The 26,857-nt window shown below is 39.1% G+C and overlaps 1 protein-coding gene across 1 annotated transcript in view; it reads left to right on the plus strand.

Annotated features, from left to right (window-relative positions):
* The window catches only part of TTC29 (tetratricopeptide repeat domain 29), a 341,387-nt gene that overhangs the window by 87,068 nt on the left and 227,462 nt on the right, over positions 1-26,857 (plus strand). Inside the window, exon 8 of the mRNA XM_055549984.1 lies at positions 2,293-2,378. Coding sequence (XP_055405959.1) covers positions 2,293-2,378 — 86 coding nt within the window. The remainder of the gene's footprint in view (positions 1-2,292; positions 2,379-26,857) is intronic.

Genomic DNA, 26,857 nt, shown 5'->3' on the forward strand with positions numbered 1-26,857 from the left:
CACTATCTCCTAGAGTTTGCTCAAACTCATGTCCATTGAGTCCATGATGCCATCCAACCACCTCATTCCCAGTTGTCCCCTTCTACCTTGTATAGGATGGTCCTAATAAATAAGAACTGAATAAATGAATGAGTGAATATGTGTTAGCCAAATAACAAAAGGAAGGTTTAGGGCACATTTTAATAAAACATGTGAGTTACTCGCAAGAACATGGTCTCTGTCCATCATTCCACCTGGGATGACTTCCTCTTTGGATTCTCTAGTAAACATACTAGTGTAAGAATGAGCAGTTTAGTTTTGAAAATAAAAACATATTAATTTCTTTAAGATAAATGATTATTGACTTGGATAGCATGGCTAATATAAATTTAACCCACTCAGGTAAACAACACAATATAAATAATATTTGACACTTTTTTTGTATGTCACTGCTGAGTGTGTCACTCAACTGTAATACGTTTTCCTTCATTATTTTATTACTTTCAGTTTATCTTAACTTCATCTCAGTTAGTAAACAGGAAGTTCTTATACTTAAATCCTACTATTATTTGATGTGATCTATTTCAATTAGCTGTTTCAAAATATTTCTGTATACAGGAATAGATTTTTTTTTCTACTTTTGTGGGTTGCTTTTTACATAAAGTTTAATGCAAATAATGATCCTGTCTGCAGACATACAGCTGTCACTGCTTTACACCATTTAACACAGCAAGTGCACGTCTCAAGTAATCAACCTTTAGTTATCGAAGAGGCAACTTCCCACCATAGTCTCTTCCTTCTACCCCTTCTTTTCCTTCCCTAGTCCCACCTTTCTCCCCAGCAGTCATAAGCCTATAGCAGAGAAAAAGTGAGGACCCAGCTGAATTATGAGTTCAGATTTCCCAGACTGAATCACTAGCATCATCAGCTCTGCTGAAGTGAGATCTTGAGGGTATAATTCTCTACAATTGATGAAATTGTCAGAGAAGAAAAAATATACTGTCAGTGGCATTTGCTGTCCTGTTTCCTTGCAGTCTTCCAGTTGAGCCACTGCTTCACAAGAGGTAATTCAGTGAGTGCTGAGCAGAGAATTGCTAGCTCCTGTGGAAATCCGTCATGGTGGGAATGCAGAGTGCAGAAACCTAAGGATCTTTACTTTCCAAAGATAAAAAATGAGGGTAGATCTGTCAGCATTTGCATCACCCAGGAGTCAGATAACATTAAAAGGCAAAGACTTCCAAAAGTAAAAGAGAATAGTATTATTTTTAAAAATAAGAACCTCCTGTGGTTCTTGCAAGCATATTAGATTTACATGTTAAATTTTGTACATTAAATGTTAGTAAATTATCTATTTATTAGACAGTGTGATGTATGTCTTATTGAAGCACATGTTACATGTTTATATATTTTGAGAAGAAAAATTTGATAATGCCTGGAATAAAGCACATCCTACAAAAATTAGGCTAAATTCCTTGTGAAAAGATGGTGAAAAGCATTTACCAGTCACTAGCAAGGGAAAATGTGTTTGGATTTCAAAATATGCATGGAACTTTATACCAAGAAACCAACCTCTGGCATTCTTACCCAAGTTTTAAGCAATAACTTTCCAACTAAACCTAGTCAAGGCAATAATTCCTTAATTTGCTAATTATCTGCCCTATTGGAGACTTAGCTGAATGCCAGTCTGTGTGTGTATGTGTATTTGTGCACCAAGTAAGGCTGAAACTCTTTATCAGTTATTTCATGCATATAGTCACAGCTATGGTGAATGGCTGTAGGTTTTACATGGTGGTGTATGCATACTAAGTTGCTTTCATCATGTCTGACTCTTGGCGACCCTATGGACTGCCAGACTCCTCTGTCGATGGGATTCTCCAAGCAAAAATACTGGAGTGGGTTGCATGCCCTCCTCCAGGGGATCTTCCCGACCCACTGATCAAACCCGTGCCTCTTATGTCTCCTGCACTGGTAGGCAGGTTCTTTACCACTAACCCCACCTGGGAAGCCCTTACATGGGTGACTGGTATAGAAATCATATATGGATGTCAAAATGCTAAGACCGGATTTTGTACACAGAGGAAACTCATCATAATTATATCGCTAATACACCTTACTCTAACATCTGTGACCCAGGTAAATTATATTAATGTCAGCCTTTTTGATCAGTACACAGCTAGGCTTCAGGGGTTGTTGATATAAATCTGTATACTTTGTTATAATAACTTTCCACTGTCTTGAAAAGCAGAGACTCTGTTTGTGGTAATAAGCCAGTTTCTTCAATACCATAATATTTTTTCTACATTTTTGTTTTAGGAAATGACAAAAAGATGGAAGGAGAGGCTTCGTATTACTTGGGCTTAGCGCACTTGGCTGCTGGAGAGTATGAAACAGCATTAGCAGTAAGTTCAAGGAGACTTTTCATCACTGCCACTTTTAATTTTTATTTTATTATATTTGTTTTATTGTATGTTGTTATAAGGCCAACAGGAATGAGATGGGCCTGATGTAAGTGTACCTGTTTATAGAGACTAAAGCAGAATAGCTATTCTAGAAGCATTAAAAATTGGTTTTACTGATGAAGTTAACTATATCAAATAGTGGGGCCCTCCACTCCCATAGCACCAAGGACAAGAGGAAGTGGATTTAAAATGGAAGCAACCTAGATGTCCATCAGCAGATGAATGGATAAGAAAGCTGTGGTACATATACACAATGGAGTATTATTCAGCCATTAAAAAGAATACATTTGAATCAGTTCTAATGAGGTGGATGAAACTGGAGCCTATTATACAGAGTGAAGTAAGCCAGAAAGAAAAACACCAATACAGTATACTAACGCATATATATGGAATTTAGAAAGATGGTAACAATAACCCTGAATACGAGACAGCAAAAGAGACACTGATGTATAGAACAGTCTTATGGACTCTGTGGGAGAGGGAGAGGGTGGGAAGATTTGGGAGAATGGCATTGAAACATGTAAAATATCATGTATGAAATGAGTTGCCAGTCCAGGTTCGATGCACGATACTGGATGCTTGGGGCTGGTGCACTGGGACGACCCAGAGGGATGGAATGGGGAGGGAGGAGGGAGGAGGGTTCAGGATGGGGAACACATGTAAACCTGTGGCGGATTCATTTTGATATTTGGCAAATCTAATACAGTTATGTAAAGTTTAAAAATAAAATAAAATTAAAAAAAAAAAAAAAAAAAATAAATTACAGCAAAAAGTATACAGTAAAAAAATTATAATAAACTTGTGGTTTGGGACATTTTTCTTAGAAAAGATGGTGGCTAATAAGGAACAGATTGAATTCCATTGTTGTGGACTTTTCATTGTGGGAGTTAGGGGAGAGGGCACCAAGTGGGGAAGGCATCGCTAGTCCCAATCTGAGAGTCAGCCTGTTTCATGATAAAAATCATTGTTTGCCTATTTTATGATCAGGCTTAGGGTGTTTGACACACAAAACAATGTCAAGAGCTATCTTTTCTATAACAGAAATAATTTTTCTCCCAGTCTTCTCTTACCTCTAATACATTTCAAGTGTGGCTTCATATTTAATTTTGTTTACATCTCAGGTAATAGCCCTATTTGACATGGAATATTGGCTTTATTTTCAGCTTTAAGGCGCTCTTACTGGCTCTTTTAGATATTCATGCTATGTAGCATTCCTATAATTGAGCTAGATACATTCTTTTTCATCCTTAAAATTGGGTCATCATAGGAAACTTGGGTTTTCCTAGTTGACTCTTCTGCTTAATATTTTTTAGTTAATGACATGCATTCAGCAAGGCTGTTGTGTTCCAGATACTTTAAGGAGCACAGAAGCCGACAAGATGCACATTTCCCTTTAGGAGCTAATTTAATGAGGGTGACCAACTTGTAAACAACTATAATTCAAAGCAGGATGGACAGGGGTTTTCTGAATTCAGAGATAAGTATGTATTTAGTTCCAATACTGAAAATCAAGAGGGTTGCACAGAAGAACTTTTGAGGGGTAGGATACCTACAGGCAGAAAGTGTGAGAGTCATGGATAATGGAATATTAGACACACACTATTTCACACACTCAACATGAACATTTGAGAAGGTTTGAGAAACATTGAATTGTTATGTGCAAGGTAGGATACAGTAGGAGATCAAGCTGGAAAATTAAGTGAAAACTAGCTTAAAGATATTCCCCCACCTCATCACATGGCAAGTGCATGGCAAAATAAATTCAAACAATACCATAGTGTTTACAGCGAAAATAAATCTTCCTTCTACCCCTATACTCAGTCTCACAGTTTTCTCAAAGGCAATTATAGTTACAAGTTTCTGGTTTATCCTGCCAAAAATTTTCATGTGTATGCCTGACATATAAGTACACATATATGTGTGTCCATTTTGTTGTTTACAAAACAGTAAGTTTTTATACACACTGTTCTGCCTCCTGAATTAACTTCCTCCATACTAATGCATATCTAGATAGGTCTCATTTTAAAAATGACTCATGGTGCCCCATGGTATAGCTATACTATAAGGGATTTAACCATCTCCTGTTGGTGGGCATTTAGGTTATCTCCAAGCAGTTTTTTTTTTTTCCCTTTAAAAAAATGAATTTATTTATTTTAATTACTTTACAGTATTGTGTGCTTTTTGCCATACATCGACGTGAATCAGTCATGGGTGCACATGTGTCCTCCCATCCTTGACCCCTCTCCCACCTCCCTCTCCACCCCATCCCTCTGGGGTGGCCCAGAGCACCTACTGGCTTTGAGTGCCCTTCTTCATGCATCGAACTTGCACTGGTCATCTGTTTTACACATGGTAATATACATGTTTCAATGCTATTCTCTCATATCATTTCACCCTTGCCTTCTCCCACAGAGTCCAAAGTCTGTTCTTTACATCTGTGTCTCTTTTGCTGCCTTGCATATAGAATCGTTGTTACCATTTTTGTAAATTCCATAAATATTGCTTTAATATACTGTATTGGTGTTTCTCTTTCTTGTTTTAATACAAATTTATTTATTTTAATTGCAGGTTAATTACTTTAAAATATTGTATTGGTTTTGCCATACATCAACATGAATCCGCCACGGGTGTACACGTGCTCCCCATCCTGAACCCCCCGCCCTCCTCACTCCCCGTACCATCCCTCTGGGTCGTCCCAGTGCACCAGCCCCAAGCAGCCAGTATCATGCATCAAACCTGGACTGGCGATTTGTTTCATATATGATATTATACATGTTTCAATGCCATTCTCACAAATCATCCCACCCTCGCCCTCTCCCAGAGTCCAAAAGACTGTTCTATACATCTGTGTTTCTTTTGCTGTCTCGCTTACAGGGTTATCATTACCATCTTTCTAAATTCCATATATATGCATTAGTATACTGTACTGGTGTTTTTCTTTCTGGCTTACTTCACTCTGTATAATAGGCTCCAGTTTCATCCGTCTGGTTAGAACTGACTCAAATGTGTTCTTTTTTATAGCTAAATAACATTTCATTGTGTATATGTACACAACTGCCTTATCCATTTGTCTGTCGGTGGGCATCTAGGTTGTTTCCATGTCCTAGCTATTGTAAACAGTGCTGCAATGAACACTGAGGTACACGTGTCTCTTTCAGTTCTGGTTTCCTCAGTGTGTATGCCCAGCACTGGTATTGCTGGGTCATATGACAGGTCTATTTCCAGTTTTCTAAGGAATCTCCACACTGTTCTCTATAGCAACTGTACCAGTTTGCATTCCCACCAATCAGTTTTTATCACATAGAGTATAGCAGTGAGCAGCTTTGTGCTGAAGTGAGAGATGATCTACAGAGTAAATTCCTACAGGTGGAAATGCTGAGTCAGAGAGAAGGTGAATTTAAAAATAAATTTATTTTTATTTCTGATCTTCACTTGAAAGACACTTCACAAATTTGTAGTCATATAACAATAACAATCAGTGAAAGTGCCTGCTTTCTCAGGAGCTATTTATATTTTAAGAATTTAGACATATAGTTAATATGTGTTGTGAATGTTTTTCCAGGCCATTTTAAGGTGTTTTTTTTACTAATTGGAGGATAATTTCTTTACAATGTTGTGTTAGTTTTTGCCATACAACAAGGTGAATCAGCCATAAGTACAGGCCATGGTTTTTTTTTTTTTGTTTTTTGTTTTTACCTTATTATGAAATTCTTCCATCCCGAGCTTTTAGATATATATGTGACCAAATTTATCAATTTCTTCTTGTATGATTTCTGGACATTCTTAGAAAGACTACTCATTCCAAATACAGTTTGTTTGTTTTTTAAATTAGAAATTCATTCTAATTCCAAGATCATATTTTTTTAATCTGTTGGAGGATTGGAGAGTCTTAAATGCTCTGCTGGGGAATGTGAAGCTCATTTTTTAAGCAGTGTGGAATATTTGATGACCTTGATGAGGCTGGTGACGTGATCTCCTTAATTCACTCACACTTGTTTACTGAGCACCTTGTGACAGAGACATCAGGCTCGACACTGCATCTGATCATCCTCACACTGAGAAAGTGCTCCATTAGTTTCAGCCTTTGCCTTCTTATATTCAGTCTATCATTAATTCTTACCATCAACTCCATACACTCTTTTTATTCTCTCACTCGTATTTTAAATTTATGTTGGAATATTTTCAGATTTTCACTATCCTGCCCCTACATTCAACTACTATCTCTCATAAATTTCTTCTCCTTTCCAAAATGTTGTCCATCTGTTTAAGGATTTTTATGTGATTTTTTTCCCCAAATTATCTTGATTTAGAAAAACCTGTCACATGTAACTATCCCTAATTAATTGTTCTCATGATGTGAAACAGAAGGGACTCTGAAATTTTGCTAATTTTGATCTCGATTTGAAGGCTTTAATTTATTAATAAATGATTAATGCATGTAATTGGAGAAGGAAATGGCAACCCACTCCAGTATTCTTGCCTAGAGAATCCTGTGGACGGAGGAGTCTGATGAGCTGCTGTGCATACGGTTGCACAGAGTCAGACACGACTGAAGTGACTTAGCATGCATGCATGCATTAGAGAAGGAAATGGCAACACACTCCAGTATTCTTGCCTGGAGAATCCCAGGGACAGGGGAGCCTGGTGGGCTGCCGTCTATGGGGTCGCACAGAGTCAGACACGACTGAAGTGACTTAACAGCAGCAGCAGCAATACATGTAATAGAAGAATATATTGACAAGTATATGAGTGAGGTTTGGCCATCCATTCCTTGCTGACAAAGCATTCTTTATTGAATTATGAGTTAGCACTAAACTAAAAACAAATAGTGGATTTTTTTTAGAGCTGAAGTACCTACTAATGGGGAAAGTCCATTTGGTAAAGAGAAGCGATGGTTCCTATAATAAACCTGTGCAGAAGGTCACAGAGACCCTGATATTTAAAAGAGAAGAAAGCTACCAATGTACATCAGGTGCTGAGGAAAGAAGTAGTAATTCCCTTCGACCATAGTCAATTTCCACCTGAAAATTTCCAAGTTGAGTAAATTCTTAACTTTAGAAAATAAATGTATCTTATGAAGGCCTAAGATTTCAAAGAGGAAAATATTTACCAAAAATCACAGTCAAGACCTTATGCAAATTTGGCCCAGCTCCTACAATCAAACATTGCAACCATAAAGTTATTTTAAGAAAAAGGATGGTCCTATCTAAATAAATTGTTTTTGTGCATGAATTTTCTTTCTCTGTAAATACTCCATTCCACTTCCTAATCTTAGGAACATCAACTTAGATCAGTCTTCAGTACATTCATTGAGGTATTTCCCGTTATTTAGTTATTTCCCATTATTAAGCAGAACCTATTTCTAGAGTACATCATGAGAAACGCTTGGCTGGAGGAAGCACAAGCTGGAATCAAGATTGCCGGTAGAAATATAAATAACCTCAGATATGCAGATGACACCACCCTTATGGCAGAAAGTGAAGAACTAAAGAGCCTCTTGATGAAAGTGAAAGAGGAGAGTGAAAAAGTTGGCTTAAAGCTCAACATTCAGAAAACGAAGATCATGGCATCTGGTCCCATCACTTCATAGGAAATAGATGGGGAAACAGTGGAAACAGTGGCTGACTTTATTTTGTTGGGCTCCAAAATCACTGCAGATGGTGATTGCAGCCATGAAATTAAAAGACGCTTACTCCTTGGAAGGAAAGTTATGACCAACCTAGACAGCATATTGAAAAGCAGAGACATTACTTTGCCAACAAAGGTCCATCTAATCAAGGCTATGGTTTTTCCAGTGGTCATGTATGGATGTGAGAGTTGGACTGTGAAGAAGGCTGAGCACTGAAGAATTGATGCTTTTGAACTGTGGTGTTGGAAAAGACTCTTGAGAGCCCCTTGGACTGCAAGCAGATCCAACCAGTCCATTCTGAAGGAGATCAGCCCTGGGATTTCTTTGGAAGGACTGATGCTAAAGCTGAAACTCCAGTACTTTGGCCACCTCATGCGAAGAGTTGACTCATTGGAAAAGACTCTGATGCTGGGAGGGATTGGGGGCAGGAGGAGAAGGGGACGACAGAAGATGAGATGGCTGGATGGCATCACTGACTCGATGGATGTGAGTCTGGGTGAATTCCGGGAGTTGGTGATGGACATGGAGGCCTGGCGTGCTGCGATTCATGGAGTTGCAAAGAGTCAGACAGGACTGAGCGACTGAACTGAACTGAACCACATGGAAGCAATCTAAATGTTTGTCGACAGAGGAACAGATAAAGAAGATATGGTATGTATATACAATGAACTATTACCAGAAAAAGCAAGGTAATTCCAGGAAAACATCTACTCCTGCTTCATTGACTACACTAAATCCTTTGACTATGTGGATCACAACAAACTGGAAAATTCTTAAAGATGTGGGAATACCAGACCACCTTACCTGCCTCCTGAGAAACCTGTATGCAGGTGAAGAAGCAGCAGTTAGAACTTTACATGGAACAACTAACTGGTTCGAAATTGGGAAAGGAATACAACAAGGCTATATATTGTCACCCTGCTTATTTAACTGCTATGCAGAGTACATCATGTGAAATGCCAGGCTGGATGAATCACAAGCTGAAATCAAGGTTTCTGGGAGAAATATAAACAGCCTCAGATATGCAGTTCATGCTCTCTAATGGCAGAAAGTGAAGAGGAACTAAAGAGCCTCTTGTTGAGGGTGAAAGAGGAGAGTGAAAAAGCTGACTTAAAACTCAGCATTCGAAAAACTAAGATCATGGCATCTGGTCCCATCACTTCATAGCAAATAGAAAGGGAAAAAGTGGAAACAGTGAGATTATTTTCTTGGGCTGCAAAATCACTGCAGATGGTGATCACAGTCACAAAATTAAAAGATGCTTTCTCCTTGGAAGAAAAGTTATGACAAACCTAGACAGCATATTAAAAAGCAGAGACATCACTTTGCTGACAAAGGTCTGTCTAGTCAAAACTATGGTTTTTCCAGTAGTCATGTACAGATGTAAGAGTTGGACCATAAAGAAGGCTGAGCACCAAAGAATTGACGCTTTTAAATTGTGATGTTGGAGAAGACTCTTGAGAGTGCTCTGGATAGCAAAGAGATCAAACCAGTCAATTGTAAAGGAAATCAACCATGAATATTTGTTGGAAGGGCTGATGCTGAAGCTGAAGCTCCAATACTTTGGTCACCTGATGGGAAGAGCTGATTCACTGGAAAAGACCCAATGATGGAAAAGATTGAGGGCAAGAGGAGAAGGGGCTGCAGAAAATGAGATGGTTGGATGACATCACTGATTCAATGGATGGGAGTTTGAGCAAACTCCAAGAGATAGTGAAGGACAGGGAAGCCCTGCATGCTACAGTTCATGGCGTTACAAAGAGTCAGACATGACTTAGCGACTGAACAACCACTATATATATATATATGTTCTTTTTCAGATTCTTTTCCATTATAGATTATTTCAAGATATTGAGTAGAGTTCCCTGTGCTGTACAGCAGGTTCTTGTTGTTTATCTATTTTATGTATGTTAGTGGATATCTATTAATGCCAAATTCCTAATTTATCCACCCCTCCCCTTTCCCTTTCGGTACTCATTAGTTTGTTTTCTATGTTTGTCTTATTATTTTTGTTTTGTAAATAAGTTCATTTGTTTCATTTTTTTAGATCCCACATATACGTGATATCTCTAATTGTCAAGTGGTTAAATAGTTGAACTAATAGTAAGTTTTGAACTGGTCTTTATATGGGAGGTAGCTATGGTATAGAAAGAGTAGGTGAGAGTTCAAATTAGAAGACATGGATCTTAGTCCTTCTGCCACATTCAAGCTGCTAACTTTAGCTTAGTCACTTAACTTCTTGGAAGCTCGGTTTTATTTGTAAAATAAGGGTTACAAATGGCAGTTTCTTTGTGCAAATCAAAAGAAAAAAACATAGGTTTACACTTTAGACTATCATCAGTTTCAAATGTGAGATACCGTTATCACTACAGATTGTGATGTAATTAGCACTGAACAATGACAGAAACAATACTCTAGCGTGTTAGGCTTCCCTGGTGGCTCAGACAGTCCTCTGCTGGGTAGCATACTAGGTGAGTATATTCAGTATCCATCCAGAGTGCCTGCTTTGTACTCATTTTTTTTTCTTAACTGTAATTCACTAGTTGTATCATAGGTAAATTACATAGTGCTTACATTTATCTTTGTAATAGCATATTTTTATAATACAAATATAATAGACCTTCATTTTGTGGAAATATTAATTTATTAATAACTTTTCCTTCAATAGAAAAGGCATTTATCTTTCTTAAAAAAAGGAATTGAAGCCATTTCTTTATTTAAAGATCAGACCTCTTCACTACCCATTAAATAGAAGTCATCTTCCCTTGTAATTTAGAAATCATTACCTAAAAGTGACCCTTCTGGTCCTGTCTAATAGCCTCAGTGTCAGAGGGGAGCTCAGATGCAGGCACGGAGGAAGTCATGACCTCCAGCTCCCAGAGGGCTGCTGGTCATCATTATACAAAACATGCAGACAGTGCTGCATGCAGCCAGTGAGCCTCTTGGTCCCTGCGTAGTTCATCACCAGCTTGGAAAATATGCTGTAGCGGACTCGCCATGCAGTGTTGAGACAGGTCAGGTATAAGCTCAGGAGTTCAGCAGTCATTTGCCTGCTTGACGTCCAAGTTTTCACCGTTTTATCCTTTTGTCCTGTGACCATCTCAGGCAGTCTCCTTGTCGAGAATCTAAAGGAGCAGCTGTTCCATACCCCACTCTCCCAGTTGTTGCCATGCAGACTCCTCTCTACTCAGGACCATATCCCCTCGACACACATCCCCACCAGTATCCAAATTGAAAGAGACACGTGTACCCCAATGTTCATCACAGCACTGTTTATAATAGCCAGGACATGGAACCAACCTAGATGTCCATCAGCAGACGAATGGATAAGAAAGCTGTGGTACATATACACAATGGAATATTACTCAGCCATTAGAAAGAATGCATTTGAATCAGTTCTAATGAGGTGGATGAAACCAGAGCCTATTATACAGAGTGAAGTAAGCCAGAAAGAAAAACACCAATACAGTATACTAACACATATATATGGAATTTAGAAAGATGGTAACGATAACCCTGTAAGCGAGACAGCAAAAGAGACGCAGATGTATAGAACAGTCTTTTGGACTCTGTGGGAGAGGGCGAGAGTGGGATGATTTGGGAGAATGGCATTGAAACGTGTATTATCATATGTGAAACAAATCACCAGTCCAGGTTTGATGCATGATACACGGTGCTTGGGGCTGGTGCACTGGGATGACCCAGAGGGATGGGATGGGGAGGGAGGTGGGAGAGGGGTTCAGGATAAGGAACACGTACACCCATGGCAGATTCATGTCAGTGTATGGCAAAACCAATACAATATTGTAAAGTAATTTGCCTCCAATTAAATAAATTTATATATTTTTAAAAAAATATCCAAATAGAACTTCCTTCCTTTTCATTTCATACCTTTTGCTAAGAAGAGAAATATCCATTATCTGACAAGCAAAAGAAAGGTCATTGGATTAGAAAAAACACTGATAAAGGAAATCATATTTCCTAATTTTTTTAAAAAATGGATTTATTTCCAAATCATACCATTACATTACCCCAAATTATTAAGCAATAACTTCAAGTGTGGTGTAAGCAAGTAGTCCATATCTGATCTTATTTGAAAGTGAAGTGAAAGTGAAAGTCACTCAGTCGTGTCTGACTTTTTGCGACCCCATGGACTATAACGTCCATGGGATTCTCCAGGCCAGAATACTGGAGTGGGTAGCCATTCCCTTCTTCAGGGGATCTTCCCAACCCTGGGATCGAACCCAGGTCTCCCACACTGCAGGCAGATTTTTTACCAGCTGAGCCACCAGCCCTCTGATCTTAATACCTTTAAACAGCTTTATTAAGAAAATAGTATTTTACATAGTTCATTAAAAATGTTTTAATTTAAGCACATTTTAGACACATAAGAAATGTAAAATGTGTTTTAAATAATTTGGAGATTATGAAAACATGTTTTACTAATAATTTTGTGGCTATTACCTCTCTGTTGTTTTTTTTTTTTTTTAACCTCTCTGTTTAAAGTCACTACCTTTCTAAAGTATTGAAACAAATAACCTTACAGTAACAATTTAGTATAAATTTCTGTAGCAAAGACTGCAGACTAAAATCTTAGTAAATTAAATTTTAATTTTAAAATTTCCCTCTAATGGGGAGCTATCATTAAACCTTTTTTTATTTTTAGTTTTCCTAATTTTTTTTTCTTTATGGTATTACAGCTTAGGAAAATTGCCTGTGTAGTTTTTCTTTTTAAATGATAACTACATGATGGTATTTTTCACATAAATAACAGTATTAGTCACTTAAGTGACAAAAGCATTATGGAAAAATTTAAAGGCTCAAGAAAAAGTGAAATTTGTATTTTAAAAAACAGTCATCTGTATGGCAAAATTTACAAATTGTAGACTTTCATGAAAATGAAGAGATGCTTTATGTCAAAAAAACAAAGTTCATGGCCTATATGAATAGAAACACTGATAAAATGAAATTTATTTGATAAATAAAAAATTTTATACAATTTATTGATTTTTTTAAAAATGTGAAAGCTCATTTTAAATTCTTTTGAGATATATAATACTACTTTAACCAAAGCTTTGTGATTATTGTCATATATTGTAAAAATTAAAAAGTACCACTAGAGTAGCTGGTTACAAAGCTGCTGAAATTTTTGTTTCCAGTCATTCACATTTTAAGAAATAGTGCAAAAATTTCTAATATCTGCTTTGAGAGAAAATGAAAAGAAGGATAATTATTTTTATTTGGTTCATTCTAAAGAGGATGAACTTCAAGACTCTGAAAATTGAGACTCTAATCAACTATCCCGAACAGTGACATATGGAACATAATGTATGTAGACTCCTTAAAGTTCAAGGCCTAGCATATGAAAATGTTCTCTAGAGCAATAAAGCAACCTGAATAGTTCATCACAAGACTAATTGTATGACAGACCTAGAGGCAACAGCACAGCTGTTAGGACATGTGGATCCAGAGGCCCACAAAGAAGTCATCACACCTGCAAGGACCTGGAGATGATTATAGGATTAGATGGGCTAAACCACAGTCATGTGCAGATCAGACTTCATCATTATAGATAGAGCCAAACTGCATATATTTCCTCTACAACATGCAAGGTAACTTCAGAAAGAAAATATAATTCAACATCTTAAAATTTATCCAAAGTATTCTCAAATCTATCTGTAGTGTAGACAGTTACATGATCTTCAAGTAACTGCTGCATTTTTAAAAATTATCAGTATAATTAATGCTGCTGATGGTTCAGTCAGTAAAGAATTTGCCTGCAATGCAGGAGACCATGACATAGGAGACTATCTACAAAGCACAAGACCTGGGTTTGATCCCTGGGACAGGGTGGTCCCCTGGAGAAGGAAATGGCAAGCCACTCCAATATTCTTACCTGGGAAACTCCATGGACAGAGGAGCCTGGTGGGCTACAGTCCATGGGGTCACAAGAGTTGGACACAACTTAGTGACTAAACCACCACCCCCAGTGTACAATAATAGCAACATATACTAGACTCTACAAAATAGCATTAATACTATACTCTTAATTTTCAATCTATATCCTTATAAACTATGTAAAAACTATTTTACCCAGTAATTTCAACTTTATCCTTAAATAATCATGTAAAAGTTTAGTTGATAACTAATAAAGTTAACTCACTGAAGATTAAACCACTGTTTTTTTTTTTCCTGAATGTCTTCTGTTGACCCTATTTTTTTTTTTTTTTTTCCTAAATGATAATACTGATGGCCAGGGATAGAGAAAAAGAAGGAAGACAGTGAAAAAACTAACCAACCCAGAAAATAATGTTTAGTTCTTGAATAATCAAGGGTTGATTACGTAGATATGTGTAACAGCTTTCATTACTGAGCATTTCAAGGGAGAAGGTTAAGATTCTTTTACTTAGTGGTGTGACTTAGAGGCAAAAGATTAGAAAGTCAAATTGTGTCAAAGGTGGGCAAGGATGTGAAACAGCAGGAACGATGTTTAGAAGTGGAGTCCGGTTTAGAGGGATGGGGTGGGCGAGAGTCAGTGTGTGATTACCCTGTGGTGCCAGCCCCACTCCACAGAGAAACTCTTCAGCAACACATTAGAGAGGGCCTTTGAGTGGAAAGGGAATAAAAGATGGAGGGAGAAAGGAGGGGAAAATATGTACTAAAAACAATCAGGGGAACATGCACAGGTCAATAGTATGCCCTGCTCTAAAGAGTGCTGCTAACTTGACTGTACGTGCTGTCCTTAGTCGCTCAGTCATGTCCGACTCTTTGCAACTTCATGGACTGTCGCCCACCAAGCTCCTTCGTCCATGGGGATTCTCCAGGCAAGAATACTGGAGTGGGTTGCCATGCCCTCCTCCAGGGGATCTTCCTAGCCCAGGGATCGAACCCATGTCTCCCACATTGCAGGCGGATTCTTTACTGTCTGAGCCACCAGGGAAGCCCATGAATACTGGAGGGATTAGCCTATCCCTTCTCCAGGGGATCTTCCTGATCCAGGAATTGAACCAGGGTCTCTTGCATTACAGGAAGATTATTTACCAGCTAAGTTATAAATCACGTAAAACAACAGTCACAAAATGCTTTTGATTGCAACCTGAATGTGTCTCATGGTTCTTGCTCAAATATGCATTTTCAGATAGTTTTTGCAGAGCTTCCAAAGTGTTCTTTGAGTTCCTGGTTTACGTTTTTTCACTGCTGTTCGACTTAGAATCTTGGCATTTTGACTGGGGTTCCCCAGTCGCAGACTTGGAGACATGGATTGGAGTACAACTTGTTTGTCTGGGAGAGGTTCCACCAGCAGGAGCATCAGACAAAAGAAGGAGCCCACAGAGGTGTGTTGCCATCAGAGGCAAATAGAGCTCAGCCCTGCTGGCACTCTCTGGAAACCAATCAGTTATCCCAACAGAGGAACAAGGGACCTGGTGTATTTACCCATGAATTCCTATCCTCTGTCTTCCAAGGACACTAATTCTCTGGCAGTTTCACTTTACCATGAACCCAGCCATCAGACAGGAAGTTCCAGGTGCTGCCTCAGCAGCCCTTGGCTGTACAGATTATGGGAGCAGCACTGATGTTGTCAAATACACCCGTGCAGATCACTTGACTCCTAAGCTTCCTTTTCCATCCCATGAAATGGGGTGATAAAGTTACTGTGAGGATGAGATGAGACAAGATAGTGATGTACTTGGCACTTAGTGAGTATTCAATAAATGGTAGCTTTGTTCTGTTTTAAGAACACTCATAATTTTGCATATCTTCTGACTCAGGAATTATCCATTTAAAGAATTTATCTAGAGGAAATAATTACTAATTTATATAAATATTTAGTTATAGTATTCTTTGTAATTAATATATTCAGAAATTTAGCTGTAACTTTTATACACAATGTTATGTGTTGTTTATAAGGGGGAAAAAAATCCCCAAACAAAGTAAATGTTCAATAGCAAATTGATTAAACATTGTTGAGTACCCTATGAAACAGAAAATATTTTATAACAATAAAAATATTATTGCCATATTTAGAAAAACATAAGGGTACAGTACAATGTATATTATGGCTGTACTTATATGTATTTACATTACATACATATATATGAAAATAATGGAGCTTTCCCAGTGGCTCAGCTGGTAGAGAACCCACCTGCCAATGCAGGAGATGCTAGAGATGTTAATTCTATCTCTGGGTGGCGAAGATCCCCTGGAGAAAGAAATGGCAACCTGCTCCAGTATTCTTACCTAGAAAACTCCACAGACAGAGGAGCCTGGTCATCTACAGTCCATGGAGTCCCAAAGAATCAGACATGACTGAGCACACGTGCACACCACGTATGAAAACACTAGAAACACCAAATTATTTTCAGTGGTTATCTTGGAAGCTGGAATAATGGCTGACTTTAATTTTCAATTTTGGGGGGAGTGATGGATCTGTATTCCCCAAAATTTCTAACAGTATATATTGCTTTTGTAATAGGAAAAAGTAAGCTATTATTTCTTTCTATTCCATGAAAATTTAAAGACTTTAATTAATGTTTTTAGTAGATTTTATATAGACGGTTTGTAGTAAAAATCTCCTGCACAATATTGATCATAGCAGTTGGTTGTTTCTGCAGCTCATCTTATCCCAAAACATTAAAGAAAGTTATTAAATGCTTAAAAAGTAATAAATGACATTTAAAGATGACCTGAAAATGAAAAGACAATCATATAAATTATAAAATATAAAACAATGTAAACAGGGAGAAAAATACAGCCCTATGGCTATTGGTATCCTGAGTAAATCTGGCCAAAGTCCATATGAACAAGAATAGTAATTACTATGTCAATGATGGACTATTTTTATGTATTTAAAAAAAATGTTTTCTTGAAATATAGTTGATTTACAATATTGTGTTTCAGGTGTATAGCACAATGATATATGCATATATATTAATATTGTGACTGAATATGTATATACAAATATTATAACTGCATTACTGTTCATATATATTCAATATATTGTAATATGAATATATTGAAGGCTCAGTCCTGTCTAACTCTTTGCAACCCCATGGACTATACAGTCCTTGGAATTCTCCAGGCCAGAATACTGGAGTGGGTAGCCATTCCCTTCTCCAGGGGATATTCCCAACCCAGGGATCAAACCCAGGTCTCCCACACTGCAAGCGGATTCTTTACCAGTTGAGCCACCAGGGAAGATTTTATGTTATAATATATATGTGTATATATATATATTTTTTTCTGATTCTTTTCCATTATAGGTTATTGTAAGATATTGAAGATAGTTCCCTGTGCTATTCAGTAGACCTTGTTGGTTGTTTTTTTTTTTTTTAATTTAAGAATTTATTTTAATTAATTTTTTTTTTTTTTTTTTTGCCGTACCACATGCCTTATCGGGGTCTTAATTCTCTGACCAGGGATTGAACCCAGGCCCATGACAATGAGAGCAGTAGGTCCTTGTTATCTATTTTATATACACTGATGATAGACTATTATTTGTTTTAGAGTTCAGTTTGGTGCACATTGTTGAATAAGAGATTTGAGCCATTTCCGCATGCTCAAGTAGGTTCGTATTGTGCTGCAAGCCTGCATTGTCCACAGAGGAAAAAGGCCCCTAATAGACACTCATGCTGTGCTTGTAACAGGAACCGGAGCCAGAGAAGCAACAGGGAAGCCTTATCTTATTTGAAGATGGAGGTAATGACATTTGAGTGGGACCTTTCCAGACCCCTCAGTGGAGAGGAAGCAGCTCAAGTAAAGGCTGAGGAATGCAGAAAACGCATTCCAGTCACGATAGGGTATGAATGTGGGGGAGCGGAGCTCTTGGGCGGGGAGGCTGGAGAGACTGGGTGGTGGGATGACATCTTTAGGAAGCTGAGTAGGGGAGGGACTTGTTTTGGAAGACGATTTGGGCAGTTGTGTGTAGGACAAATCAAAAAGAAAGAGTAGAAGAGGCAAGACTAAGTATGGGGTTTTTCTGAAATATTTCCAGTGAAGAAAGATGAGCCCTTGAACTTGGTGGTGGTGGTGTAAATCCTAATAGACACATTTGAGAGATATTACACAATTTTACAGTTTTGCTGTCTGGGTAGATAAAAGTATGGAGACAGGGTGGGAGTCCAAGTTGAATCTGGGGTTTTTTGTTCAAGTAATCCTAAGTATGATGGTATTGTTAACTGAGGTAAAGCCACAGGAGGAGAAGCAGCTATGCAGAGGATTTAATAGCAATTTGGAAGACATCTGTCTTTCCAGAACATCACACCATTCCAAGTGCCACCTTTCTGCTGGCTACAGCCTCATTTCTAACCTTGGATTACAGATATTACCAACACCACTGCCTCTTGACCCAGCGAATCCCTAGGAGAGAGTCCTGAAATGAGCTAAGTCAGATTGCTTACCTCATAAAGCTTGTTTTTAAGGTTGTTGTTTTGTTTTGTTTTGTTTTGATGTGAATCTTTTTTAAAATCTTTATTAAATTTGTTACAATATTGCTTCAGTTTTATGTTTTGGCTCTTTGGCCATGAAGCATGTGGGATCTTGGCTCCTGGACTCACATCCCCTCCTTGGGAAGGTGAAATCTTAACCACTGGACTGCCAGGAAAGTCCCAATATATTTGCTTAATCAGAGCCAGCCTTCTGTGCCTGGGAGCTTCTAGAGCCATGGAGGATGGTGGGCTGAGAGAATACAGTTAACACACAGAGAGAAAAACCAACGTAAGATATCAAGAGAACAATTCCTAGCAGCATTTGAGTCCCTATTTTCCCCTTTGGTCTAAATTAGATTGGGGTGGTTTTTGTCCCATGACTTCAAATGAGCTCTGACTGAACAGAATCATCCTGAGCAATAACAACCGATGTGTCTTTGCATGTTATGTGTCTAAAACTGTATTCAGCCTTATTATTTATATGCTTTGCCTCATTTAATACTCACAAGAACCTTAAGAGGCAGATATTACTAGTATTTCCTGTGTACTCCCATTTCACAGATGAAGAAGGTTGAGACTTAGACTAAGTGGCCTCCTCATGGTCATAAAGCCAGCAAATGCAGAGCCAAGACTGACTGAGGAGGAGTCAGCTCCACACATAACTGCTGATGCTGTTGCAACTGGGGGAGTTGTCAGTAAGATGATTTTAAACTCCCTTGTTGAGTCTCATCACAAATCTCTCATGTACACTTTTAATAACATTCTCATCTGTTCTCCTTAAGTGACTACTGATTGGCATAAATAACATTTTGTTATTCATGCCCAATAGAAATTAGTATTGAATAATGCTTGATGATTAAAAAGAAAATCACCTCTCAAGTGCTGGGCCAGTTCAGAATGAGCACAGAATTAGGAAAAGAGGGTGTGAGGATGCAGGAAGTAGTAGTGTCCAGTGGCATCAGGCTAGCAGTGACCCACTGCTTTGTGGCTTCTGCAGAGAAGATGTCAGGAATTCTCCCCTCTCGTCGTCATCTTCCGTATCCCTCTTACGCTCGTAGATAATGGGGTACCATGGATTCCTCTTTGGTTGTGACTTACCTGCTCAGCTGAATTTGCCTTGTTTCCTCTGGCTGTTTAGCTGACAGTCAACTGTGTAGCAGCACTAGTGTTAATACATCTGTAAAACAGAAAAAGTAATCGAATTCTTTTTCGAAAGCAGCGTATTTAAACACATTCCTACAACCCATGGTCTCTTCTTGCTGCTGCTGCTGCTAAGTCGCATCAGTCGTGTCCGACTCTGTGTGACCCCACAGACAGCAGCCCACCAGGCTCCCCCGTCCCTGGGATTTTCCAGGCAAGAACACTGGAGTGGGTTGCCATTTCCTTCTCCAATGCATGAAAGTGAAAAGTGAAAGTCAAGTCGCTCAGTCGTGTTCGACTCTTAGTGACCCCATGGACTGCAGCCCACCAGGCTCCTCCATCCATGGGATTTTCCAGGCAAGAGTACTGGAGTGGGGTGCCATTGCCTTCTCCGCTCTTCTTGCTACTGTTACAAATCTTCTATCTACCAGCAACTCTCAGTAAATGCAAGGGGGTGAGCATTAAAAGTATCTTTCACTAGATTTGCAGCTGAAACATCCGATAGGGCAGAATGATTATGATTTTTGAATAAAATAAAATAGGGAGAGGGAGATAAGGTCCTTCCAGTAGATTTCAGTTCTCTCTGTTGGTGTCTCAACCATTATAACAGTGTGATGTAGTCGTTAAGAGCAGGGCCCCTAGGGTCACATTGCCTGATTCCAGATCCTGGTCCTGCCACTTCTAATCCTGTGACCTTGGGTGAGCTACTTAAGCTCTCTTGTGCTTCTGTTTCTCACCTGCAGCATAAGGATCACATTAGTAACAGTTAGGTACTAATAGGTACTCATAAGATGGTTGTGAAGGTTAAATGGGTTAATATGCAGAAAATACTTAGAACTATGCCTGACATACTGCACTCCTTCAATAAATGCTGGTGAATAGTATGGAAGAGTAGAAGTGGTTTTGTTTTGTTTTTGGTGTTTTTTTGCTGGGTTAGTGCAAGGATTATGTTATTCCCACTGCCACTGCTAACTTAGCAGATCATTGACAAATCTCTCAACATCTCAGTTTGTAAAATGAAGATGGTATTTATTAATATAGCATGTAGCTGACAATTCCAATGGAATAGTAAGAAGTTAATGGTTTATTGGTCCTTATTATTGTATTGCAAATGATTTAACTATACCTTTTCCCTAAATTTAATTAAACATATTCATTTTCCCTATGAGCTTATATTAGCTTACAGCAGAGTGACTGTTTATGATGTTCATTTTATACGTTATAATATCATGGATATTACCAAAATAAACATTTTCCCTTTAAAATGTTACATAAATATTCATGAATAATTGTCACAAGTCTGCAAAGCGAAAATGACTTTTTAATTGTTTTTTGTAATAGATTGTGTAGGAATGGAGAAGTACTGCCCGAACAGTCACTCTGATCTTAAAAATCGGTTCTGAACGCACCAGAAAGACCACCAAACTGGGAGTCAGACTTGCTGAGTTTTAGCTGTGGTTCTGTTAACAAGCGCTTTGGCCTTGGGCCAGTCATTAAGCCCTGTTCAGTTTCCTTAACGACGTTGTTGTAGGACGTCGCTCTTGTAATCTTGGTTGACACCAGCACAGGTGGCCCCAAAAGGAACCGGAACTTGGAGCCCGTCTGCAGGGCGGCGCTGTCAGGCGCCCTGTGGTGCTGACGGGGGAGAGAGGGCCGGGAAACTGCACCGCCTCTGAAACCAGGTGACCTGGGTCCACTGCTCCCTTGATCACTTACCACTTGTGTGATCTCGGCCCAGTGGCTTCACCTCTTTGTGCCTCAGTTTCCTCATCTTTAAAAAAAAGTAGTAATGGTAATAATAATAATAACAATAACAATAATAACAATAACAATAATAATAACAATAATGCGGAGATTAAATTAGTTAATATGTGTAGTCTCAAGAGAAGTCTATGACATTTTCATCCAACAAATCGTTTCACAGCACCTTTTGCCAAATCCTGCTCCAGGCACTTGAAATACATCAACAGGCAAACAGACAAACGTCTTTGTCCTCACGGAGCTTCCATCCCAGTGGAGAAAGACAAGGAACATGAAATAAAAGAAACAATTGATAGTTCGTTAGAGCATTGTAAGCCATAGAGGAATAAAGAAAAAAATACAAAGGAATAATTCAGGCGTGCCAAAGCAAGTGATAGGTGGGAGGAATTTTAAATAGATGATCAGAGGCCTTGCTGAGAGGTTGACATTGGCCGGAAGACTGGAAGCAAGTGAGAGAGTTAGTCACGCAGGTGAGAGAAGGACATTCCAAGCAAGGGTGATGGTCAGGATCAAATCCTCAAGGCAGCAATATGCCCCAGAGGCTTGGGGCCAGTTAGGCCTAGGAGAAGCAAAAGGGGAACAGAGGAAAAAGAGCTAAAGTCAGACAGGTAAAGGTGGGATCACAGAAGGCTTTGTGGGCATTGTAATGTGATGTGATTTGTGTCTGGGTGAAAAGGGGGTCACTCAGGCAGAGGAGAGAGAGACACAGGAAATACTCAGTGTGAAGAATTCTCTGGTGGTCTAGTGGTTAGGGCTCTGTGCCTCCACTGTAGAGGGCCAGGTTCAATCCCTGATCAGGAAACTAAGATCCTGCAAGCTATGTGGCACACCCCAAGAAAAGAAAAAGAAAAAAAGAAGGAGGATTAATTAGTACCAAGTACTATCATTAGCCATGTGGTGAAAAGTAGCATCTGATAATAGACAAAGCTGTAATTGGGCAAGCATGAGGTTAACGTCTAGAACATTGGATACAGAGTGGGTACCCCTGTAGGTGAGTGGAGGATATCTTGTGGGAATGGTGCCAGGAGGCTGTAAGCTGTGAGGTGGAGGTCAGCACGACCATGCTTAGGGTTACCTGGCAGCAGACCTATCACAGTGCTTAAGAAGAAAAAAGGCAGGATTTTAAGTCCAGTAAACCCAGTTCAACTTCCTTTCTTCTCTTCCTACTCTAGTACTGTGTATACTAACGCAAGGTAACCTCTCTGCACTCCCTACTTCTCATTTGTGTAAGGGGACTGTTACTGTTTGTCTTAGAGGGCTCTGTGAGGATCAAATATATCAAAACTGTGAAATACGGCACACATGTAGTTTTAATTAATGGTGTGTGCATACTACATCTCTTCAGTCGTGTCCAACTCTGTGTGACCCCATGGATTGTAGCCCGCCAGGCTCCTCTGTCCATGGGATTCTCCACGCAAGAATACTGGAGTGGGTTGCCTTACTTTCCTCCAGGGGATCTTCCTGACCCAGGGATGGAACCTACATCTCCTATGTCTCCTGCATTGACAGGCGAGTTCTTCACCACTAGCGCCACCCAGGAAGCCAATTAAAGTCGATTAATGGTAGTGACTGCCATTGGCAAGTGACAAGCACCAGGTCACAGGGACTGGGGTTCAGGAGTGGAACTTCTGATGGGAGCATGCTGATGGTGGTAAGGAAGGTCTCCAGACTCATAGCAAGTAGGGACCCGACCAGGTACCAAGACAGAGATTCAGGTAAGAAAGCAGGGATGCAGCTCCAAACGCTGGGACAGTTACGGGGGACTTGGTTTCAAGGCACACAGAAAGAACCTGGTCACTTTTAATAAAGTTTGAAATCAAAGTATAATTTGTGGCAAAGCAATCTGATACAAAGCTTCTGCCCTGGAAGACCGTGGGTAGGAATGGTTCCAGGGTCTGGGGTAGGTCGAAGTTGCTGACTAGGGAGACCCCAGCAGGGCAGATGGCAGAGCTCAAGAAGCCAAGTCACTAGAACATGATTGCAGAAATGATCTTTGGGGCTCTATAATTCTCTGTTTCTAGGTATTGATAAATAATTTGAAAATGCCCAATATAATGGTAATTTTCTAGTTTAGCCTATAAAGCCTAAAACTTACTATAAGAATGTTAGCAGCAATTTGTTTTGCCTTTTTATTTTCAGCTCATATGTTATTTCAGGGCTGATCAAAGGGATTGGTTGCAGAGTATAAAATAAATCACACTTCTAAATAAACCACTGAAGAGTGTTAAATTGATTTAAGTGATTTTCAGAATATTAATATTTAAAACAGCTCTGTCCCAAGCCTCTTTATGGCTACCTATAGCAGTAATAAGCACCATTTCATTCTACCATTCTTCATCTTATATTACATAGAAAACTGTGTAAAAAACATTATTTTTTAGCACTGGAGTAGAAATGTAAGATTTCAGCTGTTTATTTACATTTAAATATCTTGAATTTTATTCAGTCAATAAAAGTATACTCGATTATTGCATTTCTTATACTCTCTGCCTAGGTTGAGGTGACTAGAGTGTCATGTTCGTCCTTTTACTGTTAAAGAAAACTTTGCCTTCCACTCACAGTCCTTAGCACTAAATTTGATTTTAGGCAGTATGTATTTCAGGATTAGTCTCAGTCTTGAGAAACTGGGCAGCTGCACAATTATGCAATTTTGGCTTATCTGAAAATACTTTCCTAGATTTTTTTTTAATATATAGGAAAAAATGGCATCTGCAGTGTTAAATGGAATATCAGTGAATATCCCTCAGTGGGAGGGTTTGGGCACCAAGGTGTCCCGTGCATCCACTTTGGTGGTCGAGTCATCCAGGCAGTACAGAGTGACAGCCAGCGATGTGAGCAAAGACACACCGGTGATGAAAGCAGCCAGCCAGCTGGGTCACAGCACACATATTCAAAGGCATTTCTGAACCACACACATTTGCACTTACCTGGGTCCCCAGCCTTTCCCTAGGCTCACTTAACCTTTCTTCTCTGCCTCCAACTGTCTTCTTCTCCTTCTTCTTCTTCTGTGTGTGTGTGTGTGTGTGTGTGTGTGCGCGCGCGCGCACGCGTGCACGCTTCGGCAACCTCCCTTTTCTTTTCCAAGGCCCCTGTATCTGTTTGTGTGTCAGTGTGGCTCTCCTGCCACTCGGCTCGCCTGCCAAGAAATCCAAATCGTCCTCCCGGCCTCCGCTCAGCCTCACCGCCCGCCTGTCACTGCTCCGCGCTCTGCACCACGCTGGCTTGTTTTGTCAATAACCATTTATTTGTTGCTGGAATAGCAGCAGCCATTACATCTGACCTCCCTGTTTCATCAATTATGGATAGATTATTGGATGTGAACATCTGCAAAAGCTTGCTGTTGAACTCACCTCCTGGCTAGGATTAGATAAAGTACTAAACTGTTGTTTATTGTCAGGCCAAAACTCTACTGGGAAGACAGGGAATTCCAAGAGTCACAGAGCCCCCATCGGAAGGACCAAACATCGTTTCATATTGCCACCGTTTCCCCTAAGATTCCAGCCATTTATTATTTACACTTATTACTCGTCGTTATAACCTAGTTGATAAAAGCTCTTGGCAGGCATCGCATATCCCATCATTGTCACATCTGTCAGAATGGAAATGACTCATAAATTGTTTTCTCGTCTCTTCTCGCACGGTGAAAGGGAAATAGATGAAGCTTCCTCTGTGTGCAGGCCTTCAGAGGAAGACTTTCCTACCGTGTTTTATTTTCAAGAAACGTGTTCACGCAGCCAGATAGGAAAGCATTACATTGTGGATCTAAATTAGGGTTTACTGAGTTTACCAGAGTAATGGCCTGTGGTGGAAAGGATATCAAATTGTACGGAGACAATATGCTCAAAATGTTTTCTCAAGGCTTTTATGGATTTCTCAGAAGGAGGAACCAGAATGAAATTTTATTGAATCCAGCCTTAAATGAGGAAAAAATCTAGTAAGAGGGATTATGAATAGATGATGGTTTTTCCGCCACGGGAAAGACAAATCTCCTAGTGGTAATTGGTTCATGCAGAAATACAGAAATTGTCACAGGATCAGTGTTTATTAAAACCTTCCAGGTCATCACTTGCTAATATAGAACCCTCCGTGAGCCTTCCCTGTGGAACCAGAAACCGTTTTGTGCAAAATGGTCCAATGGAGGGAGGTTGGTAAGTGGCCATTTCAGGGCAAGCTGAGGAGCTTGGTGTGTCACCAAGCTAGTGGCTTTTCATTGCTCAACTCTCCGACTTGTTGCTTTTAGAGTAGAAACTGTAGTTGTCTAGATTAAAAGAGAGGAAAAAAGTGATCTATAATCCTTCTACAGAGAGGAAGAATGACTCAAGATACCATGACGAATCTAACATAATTTCAGCCTCTAATCTTCCTCCTCGCTAAATTCCACTTGGGCTCATAATGAGAGAAAGTTGTTTAGTTAGAAATGTGACCAGATGAAATAGGCACACATTTAGATAGGGGAATTCTTGTCATTTTAAAATGTCATATAGGGACTTCCCTGGCGTTCCAGTGGTCAGGACTCATCGCTTTCACTGCTGCAGCCCCAGGTTTAATCCCTGGTTGGGGAACTAAAATCCCACAAGCCACCTGGCACAGAAAAAAAGAAAAATGTCATTTGAATCTTCCTTTAGGAGTCTGACTTGTTTGCTGTTATGGTACTTGAACTCTCCAGGATGGCTGTTAACTAAAAATGTTCACATGCTTTCTATTTACCATAGTTTTAAAGTGCTGCATTTTTTCCTTATTGAGTGAGTTATAAGGCAAAACAGTATATAATATAATTAATATATATATTATATATATAATATAATTAATATATATTATATATAATATATATATTATATATATAATATATATTAAGCTCTGGTATACATTATATGTAATATATTAATATTATATAATACTTAATATATGAGCTTATTTCCTTTGAGCCAAGTAAATACATATATTATTTATATATATATTTATATTTATAGCCAAGTAAATATTATATACAATATTATATTATGTAATACAACGGCTCATTATATCCACATTAATGCTCCTGCAGGTACTGTATCACCAGGACCTTCCAAAGCTCTACCACATTCATTCAACAATTATGTGTGTGCTCAGTTGTGTCCGACTCTGTGCGACCCTATGGACTGTAGCCCACCAGACTCCTCTGTCCATGGGATTTCCCAGGCAAGAATATTGGAGTGGATTACCATTTCCTCCTCCAAGGGATCTTCTGACCCAGGGATCAAACCTGCATCTCTTCACTTCTACATTATCATAAGACTAGGAGCTAAGGGTACAACAGAGAGAAAAACAGATATCGTTCCTGATCTTGTGGCACCTGTGATCTAATTGGAGAGAAAGAAACATTATTAAGTAGATACATATGGTGCTTTACTCAGTGGTGAAACAGCACAGAGTAGAGTGTGTGTGTGTTTTGTGTGTGTGTGTGTGTGTGTGTGTGTGTATGTGTG

The sequence above is a fragment of the Bubalus kerabau genome, chromosome 16 (assembly GCF_029407905.1).
Source record: "Bubalus kerabau isolate K-KA32 ecotype Philippines breed swamp buffalo chromosome 16, PCC_UOA_SB_1v2, whole genome shotgun sequence".
Lineage (NCBI taxonomy): Eukaryota > Metazoa > Chordata > Mammalia > Artiodactyla > Bovidae > Bubalus > Bubalus kerabau.